This window comes from Ranitomeya variabilis, chromosome 3 (genome assembly GCF_051348905.1).
Source record: "Ranitomeya variabilis isolate aRanVar5 chromosome 3, aRanVar5.hap1, whole genome shotgun sequence".
NCBI classification, from domain to species: Eukaryota; Metazoa; Chordata; class Amphibia; order Anura; family Dendrobatidae; genus Ranitomeya; species Ranitomeya variabilis.
Window position 1 is genome coordinate 228,282,591 of NC_135234.1, and position 27,520 is coordinate 228,310,110.

Consider the following 27,520-nt stretch of genomic DNA (forward strand, 5'->3'; position numbering starts at 1 on the left):
GATCACTGAAATTCTATAAACAAGCTGTTTTGTAGCAAGGTTGAAATTCAGTGGAAATTAGTTTTTGTAATTAAGTTAATTTTCATGACAAGGAATAACGTTGCAATTTTTCATAATTCATCATTGTAGATTGTAAGCTCTCACGAGCAGGATCGTCTTATTTTGCTTTATTGTATTGTTAACGTTGTTACCTATGACTGTTGTGTTTGAAACTGTTAAACTGCAAAGCGCTGCAGAATATGTTGGCGCTATATAAATAAAGATTATTATTATTGTTATTATTATCTGATCACTGTTCATGACAATCCAGTTAATACAAATTCTAAAAACTAAAAGCAGAATACTGTCTGAAAGCCAAAATTTGTGTCAGTCTCAAATTCTGGCCATGACTGTATACTATAATTTTCTAAAAAAAAGTCACAATATTTTCTTCAAAAGAATATTCCAATTTTCTTACACTGAAATAGACTAGGGAAACTCAATGTAATGCATTGTTTCTTTATTTTTCTGTACAGTGATATAAATAAATATATAAGAATATAAATGTTATCCAGTTAACAAGTCTGTGAAACAATACAGTTGGCTTGGACATAGCAGTTAAGCAATAGCAACTGAGGGTTGGACAGACAACAGTAATGGGGTATTCTCATCTCCAAGATCCTATCCCAATATGTAACAATAATAATATTAGCAAATACCTTCAGTTAGAGCTGTAGTATAGTTCTTCTGATTCGCTACTTTGCTTACCACATGCAGGACATTGCAGGAGCTTAGGTGTCCATGGTTATGACAACTCGTATAGTAACAGTTCGCTATTTGCTATTGGTCGTAACCATGGATACCTAAGCCTATGTAATGTCCTGCATATGGAAAGCGATGTAGAGAATCTGAAGAACTATACTACATTTCTAATTAGCTAATATTATTTTTACACCTACTACATATTGGGATAGCATCTTGGAGATGGGAATACACCTTTAAGTAATCCTAAAACATTGTAACAACTTCCAATAAGTACAAAAATAATGAAACTAGATGGTTATAAAAAAAAAGGTAAATTCAAAACATTTTACAATACACGTGGACACGTCATTTAGAAATATGAGCTGCCCGAAACACTATAGGGCATATTTATCAAGCTAAATGAGTCAGAATTCTGGCATAATTTGCACCAAAAACTGTCACTAATTTTACCAAATGTATGATCAGTGTTAGACAGTTATTACTACTTGTCTGCCTAGGGCTGTGGCCTGTTAATAAAGGAGTGTGGCTTATTGGAAAGAGGGTGCGACTAAACCATGAGCTAAAAATATGTGGCACAAGTTTCTGGCACAAAGTAAGCCAACTACCAAGTGCTTAGACTAAACAGTCTTAAAATTAGGCAGATTTATCACACAGTAGGAACCACTGCATGTGGTGCATTTTAACACACTACAGTCTAAGTTTGCACTCTCTAAAAATTAGACCGTTTTTACAGATATGTCCCATTATGATGTTGGCAGAACCATCCGTAATTTTGGAGATATGCCAACATTTATGCATAGACAGCTTACAGGGAATCTGTTAATAAGATCACCGCACCCCCACAATCTGTGTATATGGGCATTCAGATCTTAGAAATGTACATTTTTATCTTCTATCTGTTGCTGCTTTCCCAAGTAATTAGCATTTTCAGTCCTATGCAAATGAAGTGGTAAATGCTGTGGGAGTGACAGAGCACTTAACGTTGCTCAATCTCCCCAGGTTGTTTCTCCGCTTAGCACCAGCCACTTTGGCTTGATTGATAATGCACTGTCTGATTGACTTCAATGGTGCCTGACGACACTTAGGCAGTGAGCTACCAATCAAGCTGACGTGGCTGGTGCTAAATAGGGAAACAACCTTGAGAGGTAAAGGCTCCTCAAGTGCTCAGTCATGAACAGCACACATAATGCCTCATTTGCAAATTAAAGAAAATGCTAATTTGAGAAGGCAGCAACAGATAAAAGTTATAAAGGTGTAGATAGATTTACATTTCAAAGCCCTGCTTGTCCATTTATATTGTTTGGGGAAGTTGATCTTACTGATAAATTCTCATTAAAACACTTTGTCAGAAAATAACACTTCTCAGTAACAATACTGGTTTATAAGATGATATATATAGAAAAGCACCAAGTACAGTAAAGACAAAGATGTAAAATTGCACATGCTAGTCTACAGTGAACCAGAATGTTAGTAGAAACAATTCAGTATGAGAACATAAACATCAGTCTGGCTGGGAGATTTATTACAATTACCAAGGCCCTGGGCATTGGTATTTTGGTGTAAAGAAATTCAGTATTATTTTTTACTTGATTTCTGATGTGAAATATGCATACTTAGGGCTCAATTCATTAAAATGGAATCCATCAGCAGATTTTAGCCACATAATCTGAGAGCAGCAAAATGTCATGACAGAGACCCTGATTCAAGAGGTGTATCTCTTACTCCAGCTGATAGACAAGGGAATTACTGATGTATCAGCAATAGATTATCACTAGATGACTAGTAAACTGGCTACTAAGTATTCCTCCATATTAATGAATAGTCCCACCCCCACCCCTGATTGGAATTATTCTGCCTATGCACAGTGCACCCAGCTGACAATCAGTGATGTGGCAGGGTGATACAGAGCTCAGCATTGAGAGAACAAGTAGATCTCAGCAGATAAAACAGTGATTTTATAAAAAATACAATATGCAGCCCAATAAGTGACACATTTCTGGAATCAGGGTCTCTGGCCCGCCATCATGCTGCTCTGAAATGGAGTAGTAAAAACCTTGTGACTCATTCTCTTTAAGACTAACGCTGTGCATGTAACTGGCACTCGGCTCTGCCAGAAATGTTACTCCAGTTAGGGACTGGAATACATTTCTGGTTGAAATAAAGCTTAATGAACTTGCCAGGTAGACTTCTCCATGACCCATCTTACCCTTGCTGAGCTCACTTTGGCATAGGTGGTTGGGATTGATGTACAACCACCAAAAGTCACAAAACGTTTGAACAACTTGAGGTTGCACAAAAATGTAGAGATATTTCTGGGTGTTTTACGCTAGATTTCTGGGATAAACACCTTAATAAATTAGGCCCATAGTTGTAATATTGGCCATTGAAGAGAAGAATATTGACCAATCACGCTTTGTAATAAACTAATGTAACATAAGAATGGATGACAATTTACAATTGGTTGATTAACCAGTGCCGAGGTGTGTACACGGTGTTCTGTGTTAAGGGGGCCAGCTACGTGTTCTTTATTATTTAAGGATAAAGGACAGACTATGATCAGGTTCCTTATGGCTTTTGAGGTGGTTAACAGCTGAAGGAGTAAATACTGATTTTTATTTAATCCCTTATTATTTGCTCTCTACAAACTGCATAAACACTCCATCACATTGACACAAGTAATAGCACCCTTCGAGGGTGTTTAAAATCACCCATACAATTTTAACATAAAGCTTGAAATATCGACCATTTGTTCACAAGCAGAAGAGTTTTCAAGTAAATTTTCGACACAGAGAAATGGGAATATCACACTGTTTTTAATCCTTGCAGGTTGCGTAAAAGGCAGCTCTGGTACGGATGTGATCTCGGAGGCTCCTGACCTCATCCTCCATGCCCTGCAACTCGGATATTTTGGTCATCACAGACTGCTGGCCCTTCCGAAGCTCACCTTCAATTTCTGAAAAAAAAAGGGAATAATCTAAGATAATGGCAAAGCAACATTTTAGGGTTGAACTAACAGCATCATGGATTTCTTGTTAATCTCATTGACACATTTTCTTCAGCCAAATCTCAAAATTTTCTTCCAGTAATGAGAATTTGTAATGCCTACTGTGGTGTGCCAACTTATAAGAAAAAGGCTATCTGAGAGAAGAATATTGGTCAGTATCTGTGTTTTATCTATAAGTTACATTTATAAATTGACTTGGGGTAACATTCCAGAAAGAGAAATGTCCAGGGAACATTCCAGAATGAGAAACATACAGGGAACATCCCAGAATGAGAAACATCCAGGAAACATTCCAGAAAGAGAAACGTCCAGAGAATATTCCAGAATGAGAAACGTCCAAGGAACATTCCAGAATGAAAAACGTCCAGAGAACACTCCAGAATTAGAAACGGACAGGGAACAATCCAGAATGAGAAACATCCAGGGAACATTCCAGAAAGATAAACGTCCAGGGAACATTCCAGAAGAGCAACATCCAGGGAACATTCCAGTAGAGCAACGTCCAGGGAACATTCCAGAACAAGAAACGTCCAGAGAACATTCCAGAATGAGAAACGTCCAGGGCAAATTCCAGAATGAAAAACGTCCAGAGAACATTCCAGAAAGAGAAACGTCCAGAGAACTTTCCAGAATGAGAAATGTCCAGGGAACATTCCAGAAGAGAAACATCCAGGGAACATTCCAGAACAAGAAACGTCCAGAGAACATTCCAGAATGAGAAACGTCCAGGGCACATTCCAGAATGAAGAGCGTCCAGAGAACATTGCAGAATGAGAAATGTCCAGGGCACATTCCAGAATGAAGAGCGTCCAGAGAACATTCCAGAATGAGAAATGTCCAGGGCACATTCCAGAATGAAGAGCGTCCAGAGAACATTCCAGAATGAGAAATGTCCAGGGCACATTCCAGAATGAAGAGCGTCCAGAGAACATTCCAGAATGAGAAATGTCCAGGGAATATTCCAGAATGAGAAACATTTAGGGAATATTCCAAAATGACAGCCGTCCAGGGAACATTTCAGAGTGAGAAACGTCCAGGGAACATTCCAGAACGAGAAACGTTCAGGGAACATTCCAGAACGAGAAACATCCAGGGAACATTCCAGAACGAGAAACGTCCAGGGAACATTCCAGAACGAGAAACATCCAGGGAACATTCCAGAGTGAGCAAACATATTGCCCCTAAGCTAAGTTCACACAGAACTGCCCTCTGCCTTAGCAGTCACAGTGCAGAGAGCCGGAAGATGCCGACACTGAGGAGTTCGGAGCAGAGCAGCGGCCAGTGAGGAGAGGTGAGGATTTCATTTTTTTTTATATGTTTGGAGCAATATATGGGGCCCATCATACACTGGAGCATCATATATGGGGCCTATTCTGTTTGGAGCATCATATGGGGCCCATTATATATGGAGCATCATATGGGCCACAATGTATAGGAACATCTTATGGTGCCCATTATTCTGTATGGAACATTATATGGGGCCCATTATTCGGTATGGAGCAATGTATGGGGCTCATTATTCTGTATTGAGCACTATGTGGTGCCCATAATACTATATGGAGGACTACACTGTCTGGTTTCTGAGCTATTGTAGAATTTACAATAGATATCTCATGTAATGTAAGAAGTGAAATCTTTGGCATTGTACTACCTATATTTCTTTGCTGTATCTGTGCATCATGAATTGTGGTATGTGTTAAAGGGCCCACTGAGACTCTTGCTCACGAGGCCCACAAAAACCTAGAGCTGGCCCTGAACGTCTGTATCCTCTCTTTTACTTCCTCCCCTGCCCAGGAGATGTGGTATGATCAGACCATGTTCCTACATGGTACCACACGGCCATTACACAGTACACAGCAGGGGCACATTTATATGATTATCTCAGCACAGGAACATTTTATTTAATTGCTTATTCCAAGATCTAGTGAATAAAATGAACTTTTGCTAGTGGGAAATCTCCTTTAAGAACAAAATCCATAATGACAGTGTGAACGGTGGTCTGTTTTTTGAACAACCAATGAATAGAAATCTGAAGCAACTTCCATCCCAGACTGGGGATCTTGACAAAGAACAGAAGGCCTATGGTGATCTTACAGGGAACATATTGTAAGACTCGTAGACGCTTGTACAAAATGTGTGGGAAGCTTTCAGAGGAATATAAAAACAGGAAGACGTCAGACTGTGCCATTCAGTACGTTTCTCCCACAGTCAGCTGGTATTAACCCTCTGACAGACTGAAACCCTCCAGTACCATAAATTATTAATAGATCCATCTCCTGCGTAGGATGCACATTTTGACTAGCAGGCGCGGGGACACACAATTTTCTCTTACCATTCATCCTTTTGAGCATTTTCTCTGATTCTCTGAAGAGCTGATCAGCCTCCATCTTGATATCTGTGACCTTCTGTCCCTGGGCACCGAGACTGGATGCTTGGCCTAAGCGGTTCTTTAGTAAGGCATATTTTTCCTGTATAGCATCTAGACCCTAAATGATAGAAATAATGGAAACACATGTAACAAAGCTGCCCAACATGCTGCGGACATTGCTCCAGTGCGGCTGGTAGGTGATCTGACTATATCACCGCTCACCCATTTATGAGGGCGAGGCTCTCATTAAAATTATTGGAGGAAATTGACCAAAAATGTTTAGAAAATAGAGAATACGGGTAGAAAAAAGTGAAAATTTTTGCTACTATCCTGTTTTGCCGAAAATGTTTGACTCTATGTTTTTACATCGCTCTCGGAACTCTTTTTTTCTTTTTTTTAAGAAACAGGGGCAGGGTGTATCAGAATATATGAATGCATATGGCCTCCCATAGTCAGACACATTTTGGATAATTTACACCAGAGACTTTCCAGCGCATGAACAGATCCTCAGGAGGAGCTGTCTGCATACTGGTTATTACTCTTCTATTGATGAAGGAATACTGTAGGCTCTATAGCCCCCTCTAATGGTAGGTGTAGGTAATCAAAATTGTATTTATAGAGGGGATTTGGTTCCCTATATTAGAAATTCAATCCCCAACCACAGTAGAGATATTTTAAGGAATAAATCAGTGCAGACATCGAGCAGGGTGGACATTCTCTATTATTATCCATAAAATGGTTGTCCGATAAACAACACATATCAACTCTCCAAAGGATAGGTGATAATTGTGTGATCGCTGGGGGTCTGACTGTTGGAACCTCCACCACTTATGACAACGGAAAACCCCAAGCTCCTTGTATGAATAGAGCTGTAGTGACAATGTCCGAACACTCCTCTATTCACTGTCAATACGGGTGGTGGTAGTACATGCTCACTACCACTTCATTCTCAAGGGAGCTTTGGGCCTTTTTTTCTTAAAATCACTCCAGGTCTAAGCAGCCACCCCACTGCCAATCATATATGTGTCATCCTGTATATAGATGATAATGCTGCTTATGGGACAACCCTTTCCGTGAATTTCACTAATGTGTACCACTTTACCTGTTGTGCATCCATAGCTTTCCTATGGGCTCCCTGAGCGGCTTGGTTGGCCTGACCAGCCTGCTGTAGATTCTCTGCAGTTTTCTCTTGCAAATTTCCAACTCTTTGTGTAAAGGCCTGAAGCTGATCATGTACATCTGACAGCCCCTTTTCTACAGGGCCCAGAACTTGTTCAATCTGTAAGGATAATTTATTCTGGTAAGTTTTAAATATAGAAGAAAAAAATATTTTTGCCATAATTTAAAGAGACTCTGTCACCAGATCTAAATTGTCTTTTTTTTTTCACTTACCCTGAGAATTCCATTTTGGGTCTTCTTAGTTTTTTATTTAAATCCGCCATACAGTTCCAAATAGTGCTACTCTTTACGGCCTCTACCAAGTGGGTGTTGCGCACAGGAATCTCTGGGGCGTGTCTTTATGCTGCTCTGCATTAATACCCTCTGAGACAAACCTCATTGGTAAAGACCATAAAATCTCTGGAACCATATGGTGGATTCAAAATTAAAAAAAATATATTCAAGGGAACAAGGCAATAAAATACGAGCAACAACTGGCCACTTTAGATCTTGGGACAGGTCCTCTTTAAGTTATACATTATTCTCCTTGTACACATGCGAACATTACCATTTATAACCTCATGATAACAACAATATCTCCTAATATGACTGGAGAACTTGTTTAGCTATAATCGGTTCATTAAGATATCTTCTGATTATTGCACAGTCATTGTCCTCAGTTTTGTAATAAAGTAGGTAATCCGTATTGTGCCTCACCTCTTGTAATCGATCCTGGATTTGCAGCAAAGATGTGCTAGATCCACGTATTTTGTCTTCTGCTTCCTGGAGAATTGTCCTCGCTTTTCTAATGTCGCCTACCACACCATCCACACTTTCTTCAACATTGACTGCTCGGTTCCTAAGAACATAAAGAAAACTATTATTAAGGACCTCATATTAATTTACACAATACTAGTGAAAGGACTGGGCGACCAGCCCTCTACCCTGATTCTATAGTTCTTGCTAGAGAAGGTCACTAATCACTAGACTCCACTGCCTCTGTGTCTACCATGATTCTTGTCACCTAAACCTGGCCATACACATTAGATAAATCTTATCGAGATCTGCTTTGCATTTGTACAGAGCAGCATGCGTTACCAGTGCCTTCCACCCAAGAGGATTGTGCATGTTAAAAGGACTCTGTCAGCACAGAATGACTATTCAAACCAAGTAAAGGCACTCAGTGCTTCATGGTGGGGGTCAATCGTTTATATACACCTTCCCACATGCTTGGTTTCCATCTATCTCCACCCTTGTCTAGCCCTATGAAGCGAGAGCTGTCAATCAAAGGAGAGGGAGTGGAGATTGAAGGAAACCAAGCAGGTGGGAAGGTGTATATAAATGATTGGCCCAACGTAAAACATCAACCAGTGGGACTTACTTAAATTGAACTGTCATTCTTTGCTGACAGAGTCCCTTTAAATTTCAACAGTGTTTATTTGTCAATGTATGTGTATGGCCATTTTTAAAGGGTTTTCTCACCATTAAAGGGAACCAGTCATCTGAATCATTGTCACACACAGTGTAGGACAGACTAAGTGCAACACAAAGGGAAAAGGGGAAGGGGGCCCCATACTAGGGAAGTGGGAGTGGAGACACACTAGGCAGATCTAATGTCACCCTCTCTGCCCTAAGCGACCCTAAATAGGTTCCGCACCTATCGCCGTGCAGGATACTTAGTCCCTGTCAGACACTAGCGGTAAGCCCTGCTTAAGGAAGGAAGGGGTGAACGCTGATCAAACCCCACTAAACTAAAGAGAGCTAGCATATACAAAACAAGGGGAAACTTAGCTTAAGTAGCCCCGAAAGAAACACCATTGTCCTTCAAACTCTAAAGAGGACGCTAGCCGACTGCTGCAGCTCCAAGCATCAAAAGGGATGTGCAAACAGAAAATAACATCCGCAACTCCCAACAGGAAGTTGGGAGTTATAAACTCCCAGATCCAGGTGACATCATTAAGGCTTGGGGAGATGGCCACTAGTCTGCAAGGCCAACCACTGAGACCCACTGCAGCCAGATGCAGTGAGACTGTCTGCAGCCTCTGACACACCTGTGACAATCATGATGCATAAACGACACAATTGCAGCCAGGAGTGTTTTTCTCTGAATTACTTCCAGAGTTTCAGAGAAAGTATAGTTAGAAGATCCGGCTTGAGACCATAGCCAGAGACAAGGCTAGTTTGGCATATCCCCCAGCCAGCTCTTCCCAGCAATCTAGATGATTGACAGAGAGAGACCTGTTAATCACTTGAAGCAGTTGCATGGAGAAGCCAGAAGGAGCATGTCCGAGAAAAACATACCTGGCTGCAATTGTGCAGTGAGGCTATGATACCTGCCACTCCCAGTTTGGGCAGCATGAAGCAGATGACAGGTTCCATTAGAAAGAGATGGCATTTCACTTAGGACCCCACAGATACTCAGAATAAAGAGGCCACAGTTTTCATGCTCTTCCATACTCTAACCCCTCATACCATGGCATCAATTTATTTTCTGTATATCATGTGACGCACCAATGTGCATTAGTTACCAATGCCATGATTTGTATTACTAATACTGTATAGCAATGGGAAAGGTTGAGCTTGTTCAGTGTTTGTTTTGTTCTTCATTGGCATAATTCTTTCATGGCATCATATTTCGGAACATACCTGGCTTCCTCAGCCTCTCTTTGCAGTTTCTTTGCTTTGGCAATATCCTCTTTAGTCTGTGACAAGACAGCATCAACATTAGGTAACTTTCCCGCTATGTTACGTATCTCACTTATTTTTCTCTGAAGTGAGGAAGGATCGGGTAGCTTGAGAGACAAGACATACTCGCTGATCTCTTGGATGGTGGCTGGATCTGTGGACGGCTCTGGCAACAGACAAATGAGAAATGACCATTGTGTTCTTCTCCATTAATGCAGCACAATTACAATTACTTCCCAGTAAACGACACATTAAGGCATTAATTATCAATTGTTCCAGTTCAAAATATTTCTTCATTATTTCAAAGTGACTTTAAATTAAGGACTTGAAGAGCTGTCTACACAAGGTCAAAAGGATGTAATCCATGGCAATGGCCAGAATGGTGATTTTTCAGTAATGCCTTAGTTCTATCCCCCTGCTGTGTTCTCCATTACCCTATAGACCAGTATGTAAATTCCATAAGAAGAGGCAGATACGTTACAACCCTCTTGGTCAATGTCTATTTTATTGATTTAAAGAAGACCTGTCATCAGGTGAAAAGTGACCGGTTTTTGCTCTTATATGATTCCCGCAGCTCCCCTGATTATTCCTTTTTTTTTTTAATGTCATACAGTTACTGAGACGTGATCCTTTTTATTTACTTCTATTTTTTATATTCTTTTCCAAAGGGGTGTGAATCAAAGGATTATTTAGGGGCGTGTCTTTAGGCTGTTCCGCATTATTACCTTTAACGACGCCCCCTTATAAAAACAATAAAAATAGAACTGTATGCAGATTTATATATAAAAAAAATGGAATACTCTAGGGAGCAGAGGGAATAAAATATGAGCAAAAATTGGCCACTTTTGACATGGTGTCATTACTTATTGAATGTAATCCTTTAACACTGTGGTTAAAGAGTCACTTCACTTTAAAATGTGAATGGTGAGGGTGTGTATTCAGTTACTGTTCAGCTTAAGCTCACTGAGCTGCACACTGAACAGTAGAAAACACTAAGCCCCATGTGAAGCCAGCATAGCCCCTGAGACATAGCAGAAAACACTAGCCAAAATAAGGAACTATCATAGCCTCTGAGACATAGCAGAAAACACTAGCCCACATATGGAGCCAGCATAGCCCCTGAGACATGGCAGAAAACACTAGTCTACATATGGAGCTAGCATAGCCTCTGAGACATAGCAGAAAACACTAGCCAACCTATGGAGACCACATAGCCCCTGAGACATAGCAGAAAACACTAGCCAACCTATGGAGACCGCATAGCCCCTGAGACATAGCAGAAAAACTAGCCCACATATGGAGCCAGCATAACCTCTGAAGCATATCAGAAAACACTAGCCAACATACGGAGACAGCATAGCCACTGAAGCATATCAGAAAACAATAGCCCACATATGGAGACAGCATAGCCTCTGAGACATAGCAGGAAACACTAGCCAACATATGAAGACAGCATAGCCTCTGAGCTATAACAGGAACTACTAGCCAACATATGGAGACAGCATAGCCTCTGAAGCATATCAGAAAACAATAGCCCACATATGGAGCCAGCATAGCCTCTGAGATATAGCAGGAAACACTAGCCAACATATGGAGACAGCATAGCCTCTGACACATAGCAAAGAACACTAGCCAAAATATGGAAGCAGCATAGCCTTTTACATAGAGAGGACACGGGCACAAGACATCATTCAGCAGTTTCTGACCCCATAACAGTACAGTAGATAATATTTTTGCCAGCAGTATATAAATGTAAATCTCTAATGATATCCCACACTAACTTGCTTTCATGCACATTGCTTCAGACCTCATATTTACATACCACAAGTAATGTGTGAACACTGCACAGCTAGAGCTATGACAATGGGTATTATTGTGCTGATACCGGGGCTTATGCTGGCTTGTCCTTGTACTGTAAAATCCTCCTTTACCCCCATGTCCTGCAGGAACACAGTTTACTGTATAAGCCATCTGTGATGTGGTTTTTAAAGCTCATCTGAGGCTAATATCTGACAGTAATACCGGTCACAAGTATGATCACATAATTTCTGAGAATTCAACTACAAGGCGAGCAGAATAACCGTGGAATTGTGCAGTACAGACATCTTTGTTCCATAAGGACAAGGGGTGACCTGATAAATTACAGTAGTTGTCCATTGAAATCAAGGGTGGGACTGTGGTGTGACTGCCCGCGGTGCTGTGAAACTTCTGGTTCTGTGATATTATCCTGTGCTGGGAGATCACACCTTCTAACACACTATCATCATCAAAGCTTTTATGCCGGAATTCTGGCATAAAAAGTTTAAAAAGTCGCAAAATTTGGACCCAATTCAAGGCTGCAGTAAAATGGAGAGGAATGGGGTCATGGTAACCACCGCTCATCACCTCATGATGGGCAGCAGCGTTTACTATTCCACAAATCTTACTCCAGCAGGGACTGGAGTAAGATTTGTGGCGAGGAGCACACCACTCATCAGACCGTATGTCTCTTCATGAATCAGGAATCAGGAGCCTAGTCACCACCCGCCTCCTAATCAACACCGCTGTGGAGATTGCTGGTCTTGATGAACGGAGTCTAATTCATTTATTCATTTGTTTTGTACCTTTTTTGTATGCGCCAAACTCACCTTTCCATTTGCACCTTTTTTAAAGTCACTTATTTATGGCTTCACCAGGTTTTTTGTTTAGCATGGCACCATGGATGGAGATTAGTTACCAGATGTTTTCACCTGATTCATCATTTGCAATTTTCATAAAACCCACAAAAATTGGCACAAGCGCACTCAATTTTTGGGGCTGATTTTATGTGCACCTGAACCTTTGGAGCAGTTTTAGCAACATTTTAGCAGAACATGAGACTATTTTCGTAAAAGGTGGCCAAACCTTTTGTTTTTAATCAAATCAGAAATAAAGAGCATTTTTTTTTTACAAAATTTGTAAACCACATTCTCCATTTTGATGAATTTGGCACAATAAAACATCAGAAAATACCACAAGACAAAAAAAAAGATAACCCCCAAAAAATGCACAAATGATGAACTGAGCCCCATGTTTCCAATAAAGCAGTTTCTAATAATGAACAGTACCTTCATTACATTACAAGGAATCTGTCACCAGGATTTTGCTACCTGAGAGCAGCATGATACCTGATTCCAGCAATGTCACTTACTGGGCTGTTTCCTGTAGTTTTGATAGAATCACAGTTTTTTCAACAGGAGATTATCACTAGGGCACTAGTAAACGTTCTGCCATGTAATCATCCATGTTCGTGAGCTTTTTATAACCCCATCACTGATTGGCACTTTTCTGCCTATGCACAGTGTACGCAGAAAGCTGCCAATCCGTGATGTAGGTGGGGTTATACAGGTCTCAATATTCAGAGAACAGCTAGATCTGCAGCAATTTTTAATCAAAAATGTAGTACCCAGTAAAGTGATACTTCACTGGAATCAGGGTCTCTTCCTACACATTATACTTCTCTGAAAGAAAAATAAAGAATTGTAGCAATATTAGGGAATTTAGTCATCTCCCAGAAGGACGTGGGCGGTGAAAACCCACATGTAGTATCTATTCAAGCTCAATAGCAAAAGGTTAGCAGGATTTCACTAAAAACAAGCTGTGTTCACAACCCACAGTCATCTCTACGTTATGTGCTTCATATTAACAATGATCTGACAACTCACACACTCCGTCATTCATGTTCTCCCTGCACAGTTCAATGCCTTCTTCTCACTCCACAGGAATAAGAGTGCTTGTCTGCTGCTGGGGAAGTATGATCGAGCTCAGGAAAGTAATCCCACGGAGGTGTGCTGTTATCAATATGATAAGGCGACATTGTATAAAGTCAGCAGCTTGGCTTATTGCTCAGACTTGTAGTCAGATTAAGTAGCCTGCACAGGTAGCACCTGAATGTACCGCACGTGTCCAAGCTCGGCACTCAAAATGTACGCTATATTCTGAACACATTTACGAGTCACCATGTTCTTCACTGGAAAAATACTCAACATTATAAGGCCACGTTCACACGTTCAGTTTTTGCTCAGTTTTTTACCTCAGCATTTGTAAGCCAAAACCAGGAGTGGGTGATAATACAGAAGTGGTGACGTGTTTCTATTATACTTTTCCTCTGATTGTTCCTCTCCTGGTTTTGGCTTACAAATACTGAGGTAAAATACTGACCAAATACTGCTAGTGTGAACGTAGCCTGATAATGAGATACAAATAATGCCTACCGGACAAGAAGTCTCTGATTTGCTGTATAAACTGTCTGGTGCTTCCAATATCTTGTTCCATGCGGGTCCTCGTCCGGGTCACTTGTTCTGACAGCTGTTGGGCGCTATCCTTGATTTGATTGGATGTTTTTTCAGCTTCTTGTATCTATGAATCAGACATTGCGGAATTCAAGTGAGTTTTTTTGTATTTGTATCCATGTCCTGAAATGGATGGTGCACTTTGGACAATCCCTTTTTTGTTAGAATACACAAAAGTAATTTTATCGCAGATTGTCCTGATGCTAGATCCCATATTACTCAGTTGTAGTTTGCCAATAATCTTTTTCCCCAAATAATAACCTTAATGGAGTTGTCCGGTCTTTTGATGAATGTCTGCAGTCACCCTATGTGACTGCAGACTTCTGAATCCTCACAGCACGTGCACCGCACACTGTCAGGATTCTACGGTGTCGGAGTCGAGAGTGGGTGCAATTGATTTCAAGTATGTGCTTTGTATGCATATGGCCGACTAGACGTGAGTTAAGCTGCATATACCTCGTCAGAATGTGGCATACTTGAGGTCACATGCACCCGCTCTTGACGCCGACAACGGAGAATCCGGACAGTGTGCGGTGCACGTGGTGTAAGGATTCAGAAGTCTGCAGCAAAATAGTGACTGCAGACTTAGCAAAAGACCGGACAACCCCTTCAAAAAGAATGAACTATATGGGAGTAGATATTTATGTCCTGAATATATGTCCCAAAATGAAACTATTTCATGCATGTAGCTCTAACTATTGGCAGATGAACAAACTATACTTATATCTTTCTTCCTGCACCTTTTTCTGGGTGGCTTTAGGAAAGGCAGATCAATCTAATGGTGCTAGGGTTAATAATGAGATCATATAGGGATGCTGATTACAATAAATGGGGAGTATTCAGTTTAATATCATTAACATAGTGGTTGTTGGAAAGAACAGAAGAATGGCACATGAGTGATTATCATCTGTATCAATAAATCATCATCATGATTCACTGGAATATCATAAGGGCGAGACCAGATGAACAGTTGAGCGACAAGGCCAACCATGGTCACATGAGGAAGATAATGGCCGTATAACTACCAAAGTTGTGCTGCTATTCAGACCTACACGGTGACATGGGTTGGCCACGCGTATTTAGTCACAGTCTCAACGTCAGAAAATAAGTGTACGGTCTAGTTTACCATCTGAGTGTTTTTCAGCATTTGGATATTCAGGTCCTGGAGGTCTTTGGCAGTTTTCTCAGCATTCCTTAGCGCGTTCATGGACAAAGGAAATGCTCCTCTGCAATTGGATCCCACCTTGCACAAGGTAACATTGCTCCTGTGACACACCATGCCAGGGCAGCTCTCTGGTGTGCACGATTCTGTTCTTACACCTTCACAGATCTGCAAAAAGTTTTGAAATCAGTCAGTTTTGTCTAAATATTCCATCTGAAATAACATTTTTGACACCGTAACATGACATACTGGGTGGGCTTATTGAAAGTAAGTGACAATAACATGATTAATATTGAGGCTGGATAATGTCTTGTAATGGTGCTAAGAAGAGTGATATAAGATTCAAATGTAATGAGGCCAAGTGTATAAAAAAAAATTGTCCAATTTTCATCCAGGAAACAAACAATTTTTCATCGGTATACCATCTATTTTTATATATCAGCAGCTATCAAAATTTACAAGACCAAATACATTTTTTATGTTAAAGAATTGCAATGTGTCTGTAAAAAATGGTTCCTAATGGATGATCTACATAGGAAACATTTTTTGGCGCACCAGGTTGAATAGACAAGTCTAAGACAAAATACCAAGAAGGCTATCCTACAATTTTATTCATACAGACATTTGGTCCGTGTAAAAAACATCATAAGATTTGTCCATGTGTGGTCGAACAGTGGAGCCACAATGAGATATCTAGCTTTGCTTCTATCCCAGTAGTCCAATCAGTCCTAGAGTTTGCCTATACTGATAATACAGATAATTTTAGACAAGAATATTTTAATGTGTTTATATCTTGAACTTGCAGGTTTTATCAGATAATATAGAAATAACCGTAACAGACTTGTGTAGGTAGAATTACTAATATTAGCAATAATTAATAAACTGCACCATGTGATATACAGTAATGAGAGTTGCCTATATAATTACCCTGTTGATGGTTGGAGTCAGATTTGGGTAGGTCAGTTCATCTTTCAGAATCTCAAGGTCCATTACTGATTCTTTTGTCTTCCCTTCAAGGCCATTAACGCCTCTTCTGCTCTCCCTTGATTGGGATACAGTTGTCTGAGCCAAGGCCACCCTCTCGGCCGCCTCTAGTGATGACTGGTAAGCTGCATTAATGCTACTGAATAAACCTACAAATATAATGCAAACATTTCAAGTGAATCACACGTTGTGCTAGAAGGTGTTTCTTTCCCCCAGAAATGAGTAGCACTGCGTAATATTTTGGCGCTATATAAATAAAGATTATTGTTATTATTATTATTATTATTATTATTAATGGTATGTTTACACAGACACATTTTCTAATGCAGATTAAAATGCAGGCTATGGCAAATCAGTATCAAAGTCTTCAGGTTTTACATTCAGAGTAATCATTGATTTTGCAGTAGATTTGCCTTGGATTCCACTAAGTAAAGTGTAAAATCTGTGGTGAAAAACCGTAGCATGTGATAAGTTCTTGATCAATATTTGTTGCAGGTTTTTTTTCTGCAGCTTATGGGTAACGTTTGGTAAAATCTCAGATACTTTGCTGCTAAAGTCGATGGAAATTCTACAGCACATCTGTGAAGTGTGAACATACCCTAAAGGAGATCATACCAAGGAAAAAACCTACCTAAGTCATTTGTAGAGATGCTGTTCCCCTGTTGGGTGACTTTCCTCTGATAAAGCTCATTAACAGTGTTAAAATCAGTTCTCAAGGAATTTATGTCAGCTGAAAGGGAACCAATGCCGTCTACCAAGTGCTGGTCGGGATTTAGTTGGCCCATGTCTCCTCTGTAAAATTCAAGAAGGAAAGTTTGAGAAAATGTTTCACATGACAAGTATTCTTTAGCTAAATGTGAAAAACTTTAAGTAGTTGACCAACAAGCAATATTTATCCCCTAGTCTGACCATTCACATCTCCACAGATCTCGACAACAAGGTGAGAAAAGTCTTGTGTGAATGGAGCAGTAATGCTCTCCACTACATTTCTATGGGTTTAGGGAAGCAGTGCACATGTAGGACCACTATTTTCATAAACAGTTATAACATTTACCTCATTTTAGTCAGATGGTTCTCTGTGCGCAGGAGCTCACTGTCTGAGATACCAGATCCACTAGATAGGCTCTGGATACGCTGAAGTTCAGCTTCAACACTGATCACTCGAGGTCCAAAGTCCACATCAAACTTCCCTACTTGTCCGGCTGTTATATTATGGAAAGTTTGCACTTGTGTGCTTAAGGCTCTGACCTCATAATCATAAAACTGGAAGCAGGAATGGCAGGGCTTGCAGTTGGGGAATGTATCATAGTAGCCTCTCTGGCAAGAATCACACCTTTCTCCCACAAATCCTGGTCGGCACAAGCATTTCCCAGTTGCCTTATCACAACCATTCTCAAGTGTCCCTTGAAGGTTACAGTTACATTCTGCATGTAAAAAAATAGATATAAAGTATGAAATTCACAGGTCAGAATGCATAGATTTTGTCATCATCCCACATACATTTTTGATGGACACTGTATACACAAGCACTACATACAGTATACCTAATCTTCTCTATTAGGAAATGACTTATTCTGCTGTGACATAATACAATGCGGACACTATGCTCTATTACAGACACCCCAAAGCAATAAGCAAAGGGGGACGTGACTTTGGGAGAGGGAGACCTATCATTCCTGCAGCTCTGTGATAGCTTTGTGTAGCTTTTAAGCAAGGGAGTTTCTGGTTGTATAGGAAGGAGTAGATTATGTGCCTAGTATTTTACTATGAGGAGGGCGAGGTTTATGAAGAGATGTGACTTCCTGCCTTATCTCTCTTCTTTCTCTCACCAGAAAGACTTGGCGAAACATTTCCCTCATGCCCTGTTGTAATCACTACTCTACTACTATTTATTTCACCATTACTTGTAAAGTGATGCATGTCTTATAGTATTTGCTAAATTCGTTTTTTTATATCTGCCAACATGTCCAGTTCTATCATGGCTCAAATGAGCCAAAGGGAATAGCAATCCTTCAGCCATGGTTCCCTAGAGGCTTCCTCCATTGGGAGTTTTTCCTTTCCTGAGCACTGTAGGATCACTCTACATGAGTAGGGAGTTTACAGTGTCCAGTCCCCTTTTCATAGATTTTTAAGGATCCTCTAGTTTATTAGTTCACAGCATTGAATTAAAGTGTTTCTATACTATCTGTACAACTTATTTTTAAATAAAGTAGTCCATCTAATAAAATAAAAGTAACAGGTACTCATCTTCTATACTGGCGACGTTAAAGCAATGTTGACACTGGGGGTTACGTGATATTATGCCATGTGAGCCCTGCAGCCAATCAGTGGCAGTGATTAGGCTCACTACTTCCACTTATACAAGGTTCAGATGAAGAAGGTAAGCACACAGTAACTCAGTAGCTGCTGCTGATTGACTGCAGGGCTCACATGACATAACCATGTTACATGAGCTCCAGGAGAACTAGTGCTGGAATGGTGCCGGTATGGGAGGTTTCTGTTATTTTTATTTTAGAAAGGGGTTGTCCAGGTGGTGTACCGTGTGCTAAATGTAAGACAACTGGGGTCGGGACATCACAGTATTTGTGAATCCAAATGGCAGAGCGCTTTACCTGACTCCTACCGGGATTGTTTTAGCCTTGGGATTTGGGAAGCTGTGACCACTTTGACAACTAAAGTACAAACAGGTCTACACATAACAACCAGTGGCCCTAGATGATTGCCAATCAGCCACTTGCTGTTTATACAGGCAGACATCGCCAAACAATCTGTAATAGATCGTTCGGTGCGCAAAGGCTCTCAATGTTCTCGGCAGCATGAATCATGTTTACAGGGAATGGTGTGCTCATGAGAATGATGATCTTTTATGCAGCATGAAAGAGCATTTCACCCGACGAACAAGCATTTTGCTGGTTCATCAAATGATTGATTGCCTGTTTATATATGCACAATTCTCGTTCCTAGGTACTCTCGTTAACAATAGTCTTTCATTGTAAATGCATCTAAAAATGTTTGCCTTTTTTCTAGTGTCTAGGCTTACTGTAATTATGGTTGTTTTAAGGTGGAGCGAGAATCCATCCCATATACAAAAGTCCCATAATATTGCATTACTCTTTGATGTTTACTAGTACAAGTCTAAAAATACTTCTATGTGAACATGATGATAAATAAATTTAATTTGCTTTGAAGTTCTTAATTTGCATGTATTAATAATTCAAATAAATTAAAATTGAGCACTTATCCCTAAATTGAATTTAAGCTGCTGCAGAAGGGAGTTCTCACTACTGGCATCATGTGAGTGGCAAAACAAACCTCGACATCCGGACTGTAGGGTACCATACATCCTGTCCGGGCATTCAGTGCAGATTTGGCCACCAAAGCCCTCCCTGCAGAGACATTGTCCAGTGACCTACATGGAGCAGAATAAGACTTATTGTTATATAGCCAATCTCTTCATATGTTATAAGCAGTAATCTACGTTATTATATTCATGATTAATGATATTGGTATACTTTACTTTGCATTGTTTTTTTATCATCTGAATACATATGTATACGCATTGCCTGGAAAACGTAGCCTACATATACAGGTGCTTCTCACAAAATTAGAATATCACCAAAAAGTTAATTTATTTCAGTTGTTCAATACAAAAAGTGAAACTCATATATCATATAGAGTCATTACAAACAGAGTGATCTATTTCAAGTGTTTATTTCTGTTAATGTTGAAGATTATGGCTTACAGCCATTGAAAAGCCAAAAGTAATCAAGTAAGTTCAGGGACTGATATGTCATCATAGGTAGCAAAAGTTATCAGTTGAAAATCAAAGACCCTGTATTCTGTTTTTGCACAGGTGCCCTCTGTGGATGGTGCCCACCATTCTGGGCTTTGAGTGTGGAGAACAGCTCTTGATGACATTTGAATATTTTCATGAACATTAATTTTGATCCCAGGATCTCCGGCTATAGTATAAACTTTATCCTGCTTGAGGTGCACATTCATTAATAACATATTTACATGTATCAGTGATTTCATGTGCAGATATATTTTGTATGTTCTTATTTAAATCAATGCTAATTAGTTGGACAATCTCATCTGTCTCATTATCCCAGGTTCTTCATTCCAAGAGTACTTTAGTGAGCCTTCTCTTAGATCCAAGCAGTCTCATCTAAGAAGCACTGCGTGACCCTAAAGTATCTGTTTCTTGTTTATTTCCACCACTGCTTAGTGGTAGAGTGCTCATCAGCCCATCTAATACACAGCTGCTTCACTGCTTTCCAATGTATCCCTATAAATGCATACAGTTCATTACTGCTCGGAATAGCCTAGGACCTTTACGTAAAGCCTTTCTGCCTCGTATCAAGTCTTATAAAGCAACTCTCCCAAAACAGTGTTCCTCAATCCCAGTCTCCAAGTAGTCCCAACAGGTTACGATTTGAGCATATCCCACGGAGAGAAGACCAGATGCACTGAAGCAAATTAAGGCAGGTATGCAATACTAAAGAAATGATGTGACCTGTTGGGGATACGTAAAAACTAAGTCTAGTCTAAAATATTAGGGAATTGCATTATTTATGACCATTAATACCCATAGATCCCTAAAAGTAAATCAGATTTCTTGCTTGTGTAAATAAATGGATGTTCTTATACTCTGTTATATAAGTCACATCTGGAAAGAATTATTTCCTCATTATTCAGGTCAAGCTCAAATCCACTCATTCATGGATAAAAACCTGTACCTTAAAGGAATTGTACCGTTAAAACAAGTCATCACCTTCCCATTCGATAGGAGGTAACTTACTGATTGGTGGGGTTTTAAGTGATCAGACCGGCACCGATTGGCAGAACAGAGAATTGTTATCCTTGTTACAAAATGGAGCATCTGGTCAGGTCAGATGCTCGACCACTGCTCCAGTCATACTCTATGGGGCTCCCGGAAAATGCCAAGAGCAAGTCATCAGCATCGTAGGGAATGAATAGCGTGACGGTTCAGTATGCACATTGCCATTCCATTCCAACTGGGAAAAAGTTTCCAGTCTGTCCATCGGTGCAGGTCCCAGCAGTTGGATCCCCGCCGACCAATAAGTCAAGACCCTTACCAATAACCATTAATGTCAGCTGTATCCTAAACATTCAGGGAAGGGCATCTAGTAAATATAGGTTCCTCCTGAAGGATCATGCGTACTGAATTACAACACCTTATGCTCTGCTAATATTTCTGCACCATATATCTGCTAATGTAACATGTGAAGATAGCTCTTACCTGATTACATTGGAGACTGTAGGAATTCCTAGCATGGCAGCCACACATCTGACATCCTCTTCCACTGTCAATATTCCAGTAGTGGGAGATGCACTGGTCACAACGCCGACCTGTGACATTTGGAAGACACCGACACTGTCCTGTTTCACTGTCACATGGCTGGTTTCTTTCCGTGCCCTGGGGGTTACAGTCACACTCTGGAACAACATGGAGCATAGCATTGATAAAGTTGTAATCCTGGTGGTCTACAAGCCATACCCCATACTTACCACCAATGGTGTTGACTAGGGTTGAGCGACTTTTATTTTTATAGGATCGGGTCGGGTTTCACGAAACCCGACTTTCTCAAAAGTCGGGTCGAGTGAAATCGGCCGATCCTATAAAAAAGTCGGGGTCGGCCGAAACACGAAACCCAATGCAGTGCAATGGGATACTATGGTTCCCAGGGTCTGAAGGAGAGGAAACTCTCCTTCAGGCCCTGGGATCCATATTTAAGTGTAAAATAAAGAATCAAAATAAAAAATATTGATATACTCACCCTCGGACGCGCCCTGGTACTAACTGGCAGCCTTCCTTCCTAAGAATGAGCGCGTGAATGACCTGCGGTTACGTAGCGGCTTGTGATTGGTCGCCTGAGCGGTCACATGGGCGGCCGCGACCAATCACAAGCCGTGATGTCATCTAAGGCCCTTCACGCGCTCATTCTTAAGAAGGAAGGCTGCCGGAAAGAAGCAGGGCGCGTCCGAGGGTGAGTATATACCTAATAGGAATATACTCACCCTCGGCTTCTTTCCGGCAGCCTTCCTTCCTAAGAATGAGCGCGTGAAGGGCCTTAGATGACGTCACGGCATGTGATTGGTCGCGGCCGTCCATATGACCGCTCAGGCGACCAATCACAAGCCGCGACGTCACCGCAGGTCATTCACGCGCTCATTCTTAGGAAGGAAGGCTGCCAGTTAGTACCAGGGCGCGTCCGAGGGTGAGTATATCAATATTTTTTATTTTGATTCTATATTTTACACTTAAATATGGATTCCGATACCGATTTCCGATATCTCAAACATATCGGAACTCGGTATCGGAATTCCGATACCAGATTCAGAAGATCGCCGACCTCATGGCCGACCCCACACAGTCGGGGACTTCTGAAAATGGCCGACCCGTTTCGCTCAACCCTAGTGTTGACAATTCAGGGACACTATTGCCCCAACCGATGTACCCCCAGGACCATTTAAATGCTGCACATAAACTCCCATATACGGGTATGGGCTATGTAAGCCTGCACCCCTTTTCAGCCAAAGAGGCTGCACAATTTTTGGAACTGTCCTGGCAAATTTAGGCCATTTGGCATGTATGAAAGAATATGAATATATTAAGCAAGATGTCATTTTTAAACCCCACTTCAAAATACATAATGATCAGAAAAGTGGTTTTCTAAAAATCTGGACTAGTATGTGTGCATCTGTGATATGAACATTAGAGGTTAATAGAGAACAAAATGGAATATGATGTCATTAGAGATGAACAGCTATTTGAAAATCCTGCAATTTCTTTCCAATTATGAAAGAATCCAGGTAGTAATATGGAAGGATATTCCAGCAAGTTATCCTTTATTGACTTCTAGGTAGCACATACAGCTCCATCACAAAAATATGGAAATATTTGTTTGAAATGCACACAAAGCCAAGGTTTGCAAAATATGTCCACCTCTAGTTGGCGCTCTATAACCTGTGAAAAATAAAGGTCAAACAATAAACTTTGTATAAGACTAGGCTCCGTTTTTACATCTATCCAAAAATGACCATTTTGACATCTACTTTACATCCTTGTTATATCAGTTTTTTTTATTCAAAAACTGAAGGACGTAGTACATTAGCACTAGGTCTAGAAAGCAGCCATGAAGAGAAGATCTCCAGATGGAGACTTTTGTGAGTTGCACAGAGCAGATCTGAATGTGCATGGACTGTACTGGTGAGGAAAAGGTGGTTATAGTAATAGTTTGGTGAGCAAAAATACCGAAAGAGGGTGGAGTGGGAACCCCTGGATGTAAGTATAGGGACGAAGGCACCAGGGGCTTTCTGAGGGGAAGCTTTGGCTGTCGTTATACCAGTAATGGGGGCTCTTTGTGTCATTACTATGTGGGGGGGCACTGGAAGTAGCTCTCGAGGGAAGAAATGTTGGGAACAACTGGTGTATACAATAGGTGAGAGTTGATTGAGATGAAATATATTGACTTCAGAAAAGCTTTTGTACAAGTATGTTGCCGTATGATCACTACATACAATATCCAGGCATGGGCCCTTTGCCATGTGTCTGCAATGTCATACTTGGGCATACAGAGACTTTCCTGTCAGACTCCCTATGAATCTGGTAGAAAATGATCATGGCATGCTCCATCAGATGCTCCATGTGTTCCCCTCTAGAGGTAGTACAGAGGCACAGAGAGGTCCGTGTACAGCCCTAGGCTAGATATGACAGCCGTGGATGAGTTATGGGAATCGTCTTCTTAAGTGATTGATATCATGAAGGTAAAAATAAGTCAGCGCCGCCCTCCTGCTGAGAATTAAAATGACATTAAGAGCTGAAAACTATGGTGACATGTTAGATATTTTCCAGAATGTTCTAAAGTGTTAATATTCTACTCTTCTGACTATTATTCAGCACTAAATAGGATTAGTACAAATTGATTTGGAAGTCTCTGTGTTTCAGTCATGTCCGACTCTGAGATCACTCTACGGGAGTCTTGGGAACTGCCTCCTACCTCCCGACATCTGGGGCTCGTCTGCAGATTAACCACATGTGCATCACGCCTCAAAAAAGATGTCATGCCAGGCCTGCTAATCAAAAGAGGATCTAGGGATGCAGTTAGGTCAGAGGTGGTTCTCAGAGCTCCCGTCCTTTGGTCACAGATTGCTGACGTAACTGACGGACAGGGTTCTGCAAATCAATTCACACACACTCTGGTTCTCAACAACAGAACAATATAAAGCTAACGTGATGATACCAAGTGAGGGGTTTATAATCTGCGCCTTGAGCGAGCAGTCACTTACCGGTACAGCCACGTGGGTTGGCAGCACTCAGTTGGTAGTACCCTGGCTTACATTGATCACATCGCTCTCCTCCAACATTTTCTTTACAGATGCATCTTCCATTCATAGGATCACAGCTACCACCTTCTACACTGCCCTCCGGATCACAATCACATGCTAAAAAGTCAAATATGTTCACGTTTAAAACAAAGGTGAAAAACCTAAGTTGTACCTAAATTACCCTGTTGGAAAGTAAACAATATAAGCAAAAATTATTAATAAAGTCATGTGTGAGTACGAAATACAGCTCCGGCAAAAATTAAGAGACCACTGCAAAATGTTCAGATTGTCTGATATTTCTCTTTATAGGTATATTTTTGAGTAAAATGTAAATTGCTCTTTTAGTCTATAAACTTCTGACAACATGTCTCCGAATTTCCAAGCAATAAATTTAGTATTTTTTTCCGAAAAGGAGAAATGGTCAAAATTAAAAAAATTAACCAGTGCTTTCAGACCTCAAATAATGCAAAGAAAACAAGTTCATAATCATTTAGAAACAACAATATTAATGTTTTAAATCAGGAAGAGTTCAGAGATCAATATTTTGTGGAATAACCATGATTTTTAATCACAGCTTTCATGCGTCTTGGCATGCTTTCCACCAGTCTTTCACACTGCTTCTGTAAAAATGTAAGCAGTTCTTCTTTGTTTGATGGCTTGTGACTATCCATCATCCTCTTGATTACATTCCAGAGGTTTTCAATGGGGTTCAGGTCTGGAGATTGGGCTGCCCATGATAGGGTTTTGATGTGGTGGTGTCTTCATTTTTCCCAGAGCTGTGCAATCAGCTTGCAGGCATGATGCCAACCAGCAGGTGGCGCCAAATTAAAGCAGGTCTACATAATAATGACCCATCTAATAAAATGAATTTGAAAGCTCCCAGGAATTGCAACCTGAACTTCTAAAATCTGGTTGACGTGCAATTGACTTGTTGCCCTAACCAAATCCTCCCCTCCCCCAAAGGTGTATAAATAAGGACTCACAGATGCAGGCGTCCCTGTGGCTCATATCTTTATTGGGGTTCCTATAATAGTCAGCTCTGCACCTCTCGCAGTTCCTCCCGGCAGTACCATCAGCACAATCCTCACACACGCCTCCGCTCACTCTCCCGCTGGCTTCATACACTGCGGCATCAAAGTGGCATTTGTCGGAGTGGTTGTTGCAGTTACAGCCTGAAATTGGGAAGAAAAAGTCAGTATTACTGGTTGTTCCACATTACAAAGAACCATCTAATTCCAGACCCACAATCTTTGCTGATTAATATTTTACAAGATGACATAATAATATGTTAATTGTTTCAAACAATATATGGCATTTTCCCCAACAGATAGCGGGTCCATTACAGCTGCTGAGAATGCGATAGCCTAGCATCCATTGCAGTGTACAGAGCATACCACCAGATGGCGATAGCTGACTGTATGCAACATGTCATTCCCTTGCCTGTATACATGGAGACAAGGTGGCTATATACAGGGAATGTGTCACTTTCATTCATTACTAATTAAAACCAGATCCTGATATTCTTTCATTTACTTGTTATTATTTCCGTTTGTAGACTCTTCTGCATTCTATCTTTTGTACATGCACATAAGTGCGGCCGTCTTCCCTGATCTGCTGTAACCATCATACTTTGCACCTGCTGACAGGTTCCCTTTAAGTGCTTTTTCAAGCCCATAGCACTTCACTGTGGTTATTTTCATCTGCAGCTGAATGCGTCTGGTCAGGAAACCTAGTAACTACATAGCTCATCGCTTTCCTTCTGTTCACTAAGGTGCCCTGCCAAAGGTACTAGCTTTAGCGGGTGCATGTTTCATCCAGATATGTAAGAAGAACAAGCAGGATGCCTAGCACATGTGGGAATACAGCATGTAACCTCCGAAGGCAGGGTTTTGTTAAGTGCTCTGGCTGTGATGAAGCACTTAAAATCTCATTTACACATTTTTAAAATCATTGACCAACGTGGTTGTCTTTCACTGACCTACATGCCCATATAAAACAGGGTTGATCTTGCTGCCAGATTCCCTGTAAAGGTCGATGAGCACTTGTAGGGTGCTGATTAGAAATGTAATAATAGAGCTGTATACTCCGGCAGTTGTTCCGAGTGTTCCTTACAGCTATGTGAACAATTCTGCTATTTTTACCTCTGTGAAACAATTTAGGGCACACACTCAGGATGAAGTATTAACAAAACCAGAAATGCCAAAACAATTTGGATGGCAAAGTCCATGCTATAGTGCATAGGTAACAACAGAAAGGGAGGATCATCAGAGATGATTAAGAAAGGTCACCTCACCGACCATCAGTGCAATCCTAGGAAGATTTACAGGATTCACATCTGAAGAATGACACAATAATTGGTAGAAACGAGCAAAAGAAAAACTGCAGAACAAGCATAAAAGTGAAATGAAGAATACGTTGTGTGATGCTTTCCTGGCTGTACATTATCGCTGTCTAGGTGACCTCTCACCGGTGTACTGGGCACTTACGTTTGCACACATTTGGGTTGTTTTCATCAGCTGGCCTCCAGGGCAGGTCATTGTAGAGGTCGTCACAGCGCTCACAGTTTACTCCGGCTGTGTTATGTTGGCATGCACATGTTCCATGTATCTACAGAAATGACAAATGCATGAAGAAATCATGACTTATAGTACATTACTAGGAGAGTTACTAATGGTCCGATCCTCTGGAACACATAGTAGCAAATCATAGGCCTTATGTATTCCTAACAATTGTATAAACTACTATGATACTTG

The 27,520-nt window shown here is 40.7% G+C and overlaps 1 protein-coding gene across 2 annotated transcripts in view; it reads right to left on the reverse strand.

The window, feature by feature from the left end:
- Window positions 1-482: 482 nt before the first annotated feature.
- LAMB3 (laminin subunit beta 3) overlaps window positions 483-27,520 on the reverse strand; it is a 75,066-nt gene continuing 48,028 nt past the window's right edge. For both annotated transcript variants that reach the window (XM_077295203.1, XM_077295204.1), the window contains 15 exons: window positions 27,254-27,374; window positions 25,751-25,939; window positions 24,729-24,884; window positions 21,679-21,875; window positions 19,728-19,824; window positions 17,470-17,839; window positions 17,047-17,207; window positions 16,359-16,564; window positions 15,396-15,599; window positions 14,192-14,336; window positions 9,921-10,125; window positions 7,992-8,133; window positions 7,219-7,395; window positions 6,081-6,234; window positions 483-3,697 (listed from right to left, as the gene is read on the reverse strand). In XM_077295203.1, the coding sequence (XP_077151318.1) occupies window positions 3,558-3,697; window positions 6,081-6,234; window positions 7,219-7,395; window positions 7,992-8,133; window positions 9,921-10,125; window positions 14,192-14,336; window positions 15,396-15,599; window positions 16,359-16,564; window positions 17,047-17,207; window positions 17,470-17,839; window positions 19,728-19,824; window positions 21,679-21,875; window positions 24,729-24,884; window positions 25,751-25,939; window positions 27,254-27,374 (2,664 nt within the window). In that variant the 3' untranslated portion in view covers window positions 483-3,557. The remainder of the gene's footprint in view (window positions 3,698-6,080; window positions 6,235-7,218; window positions 7,396-7,991; window positions 8,134-9,920; window positions 10,126-14,191; window positions 14,337-15,395; window positions 15,600-16,358; window positions 16,565-17,046; window positions 17,208-17,469; window positions 17,840-19,727; window positions 19,825-21,678; window positions 21,876-24,728; window positions 24,885-25,750; window positions 25,940-27,253; window positions 27,375-27,520) is intronic.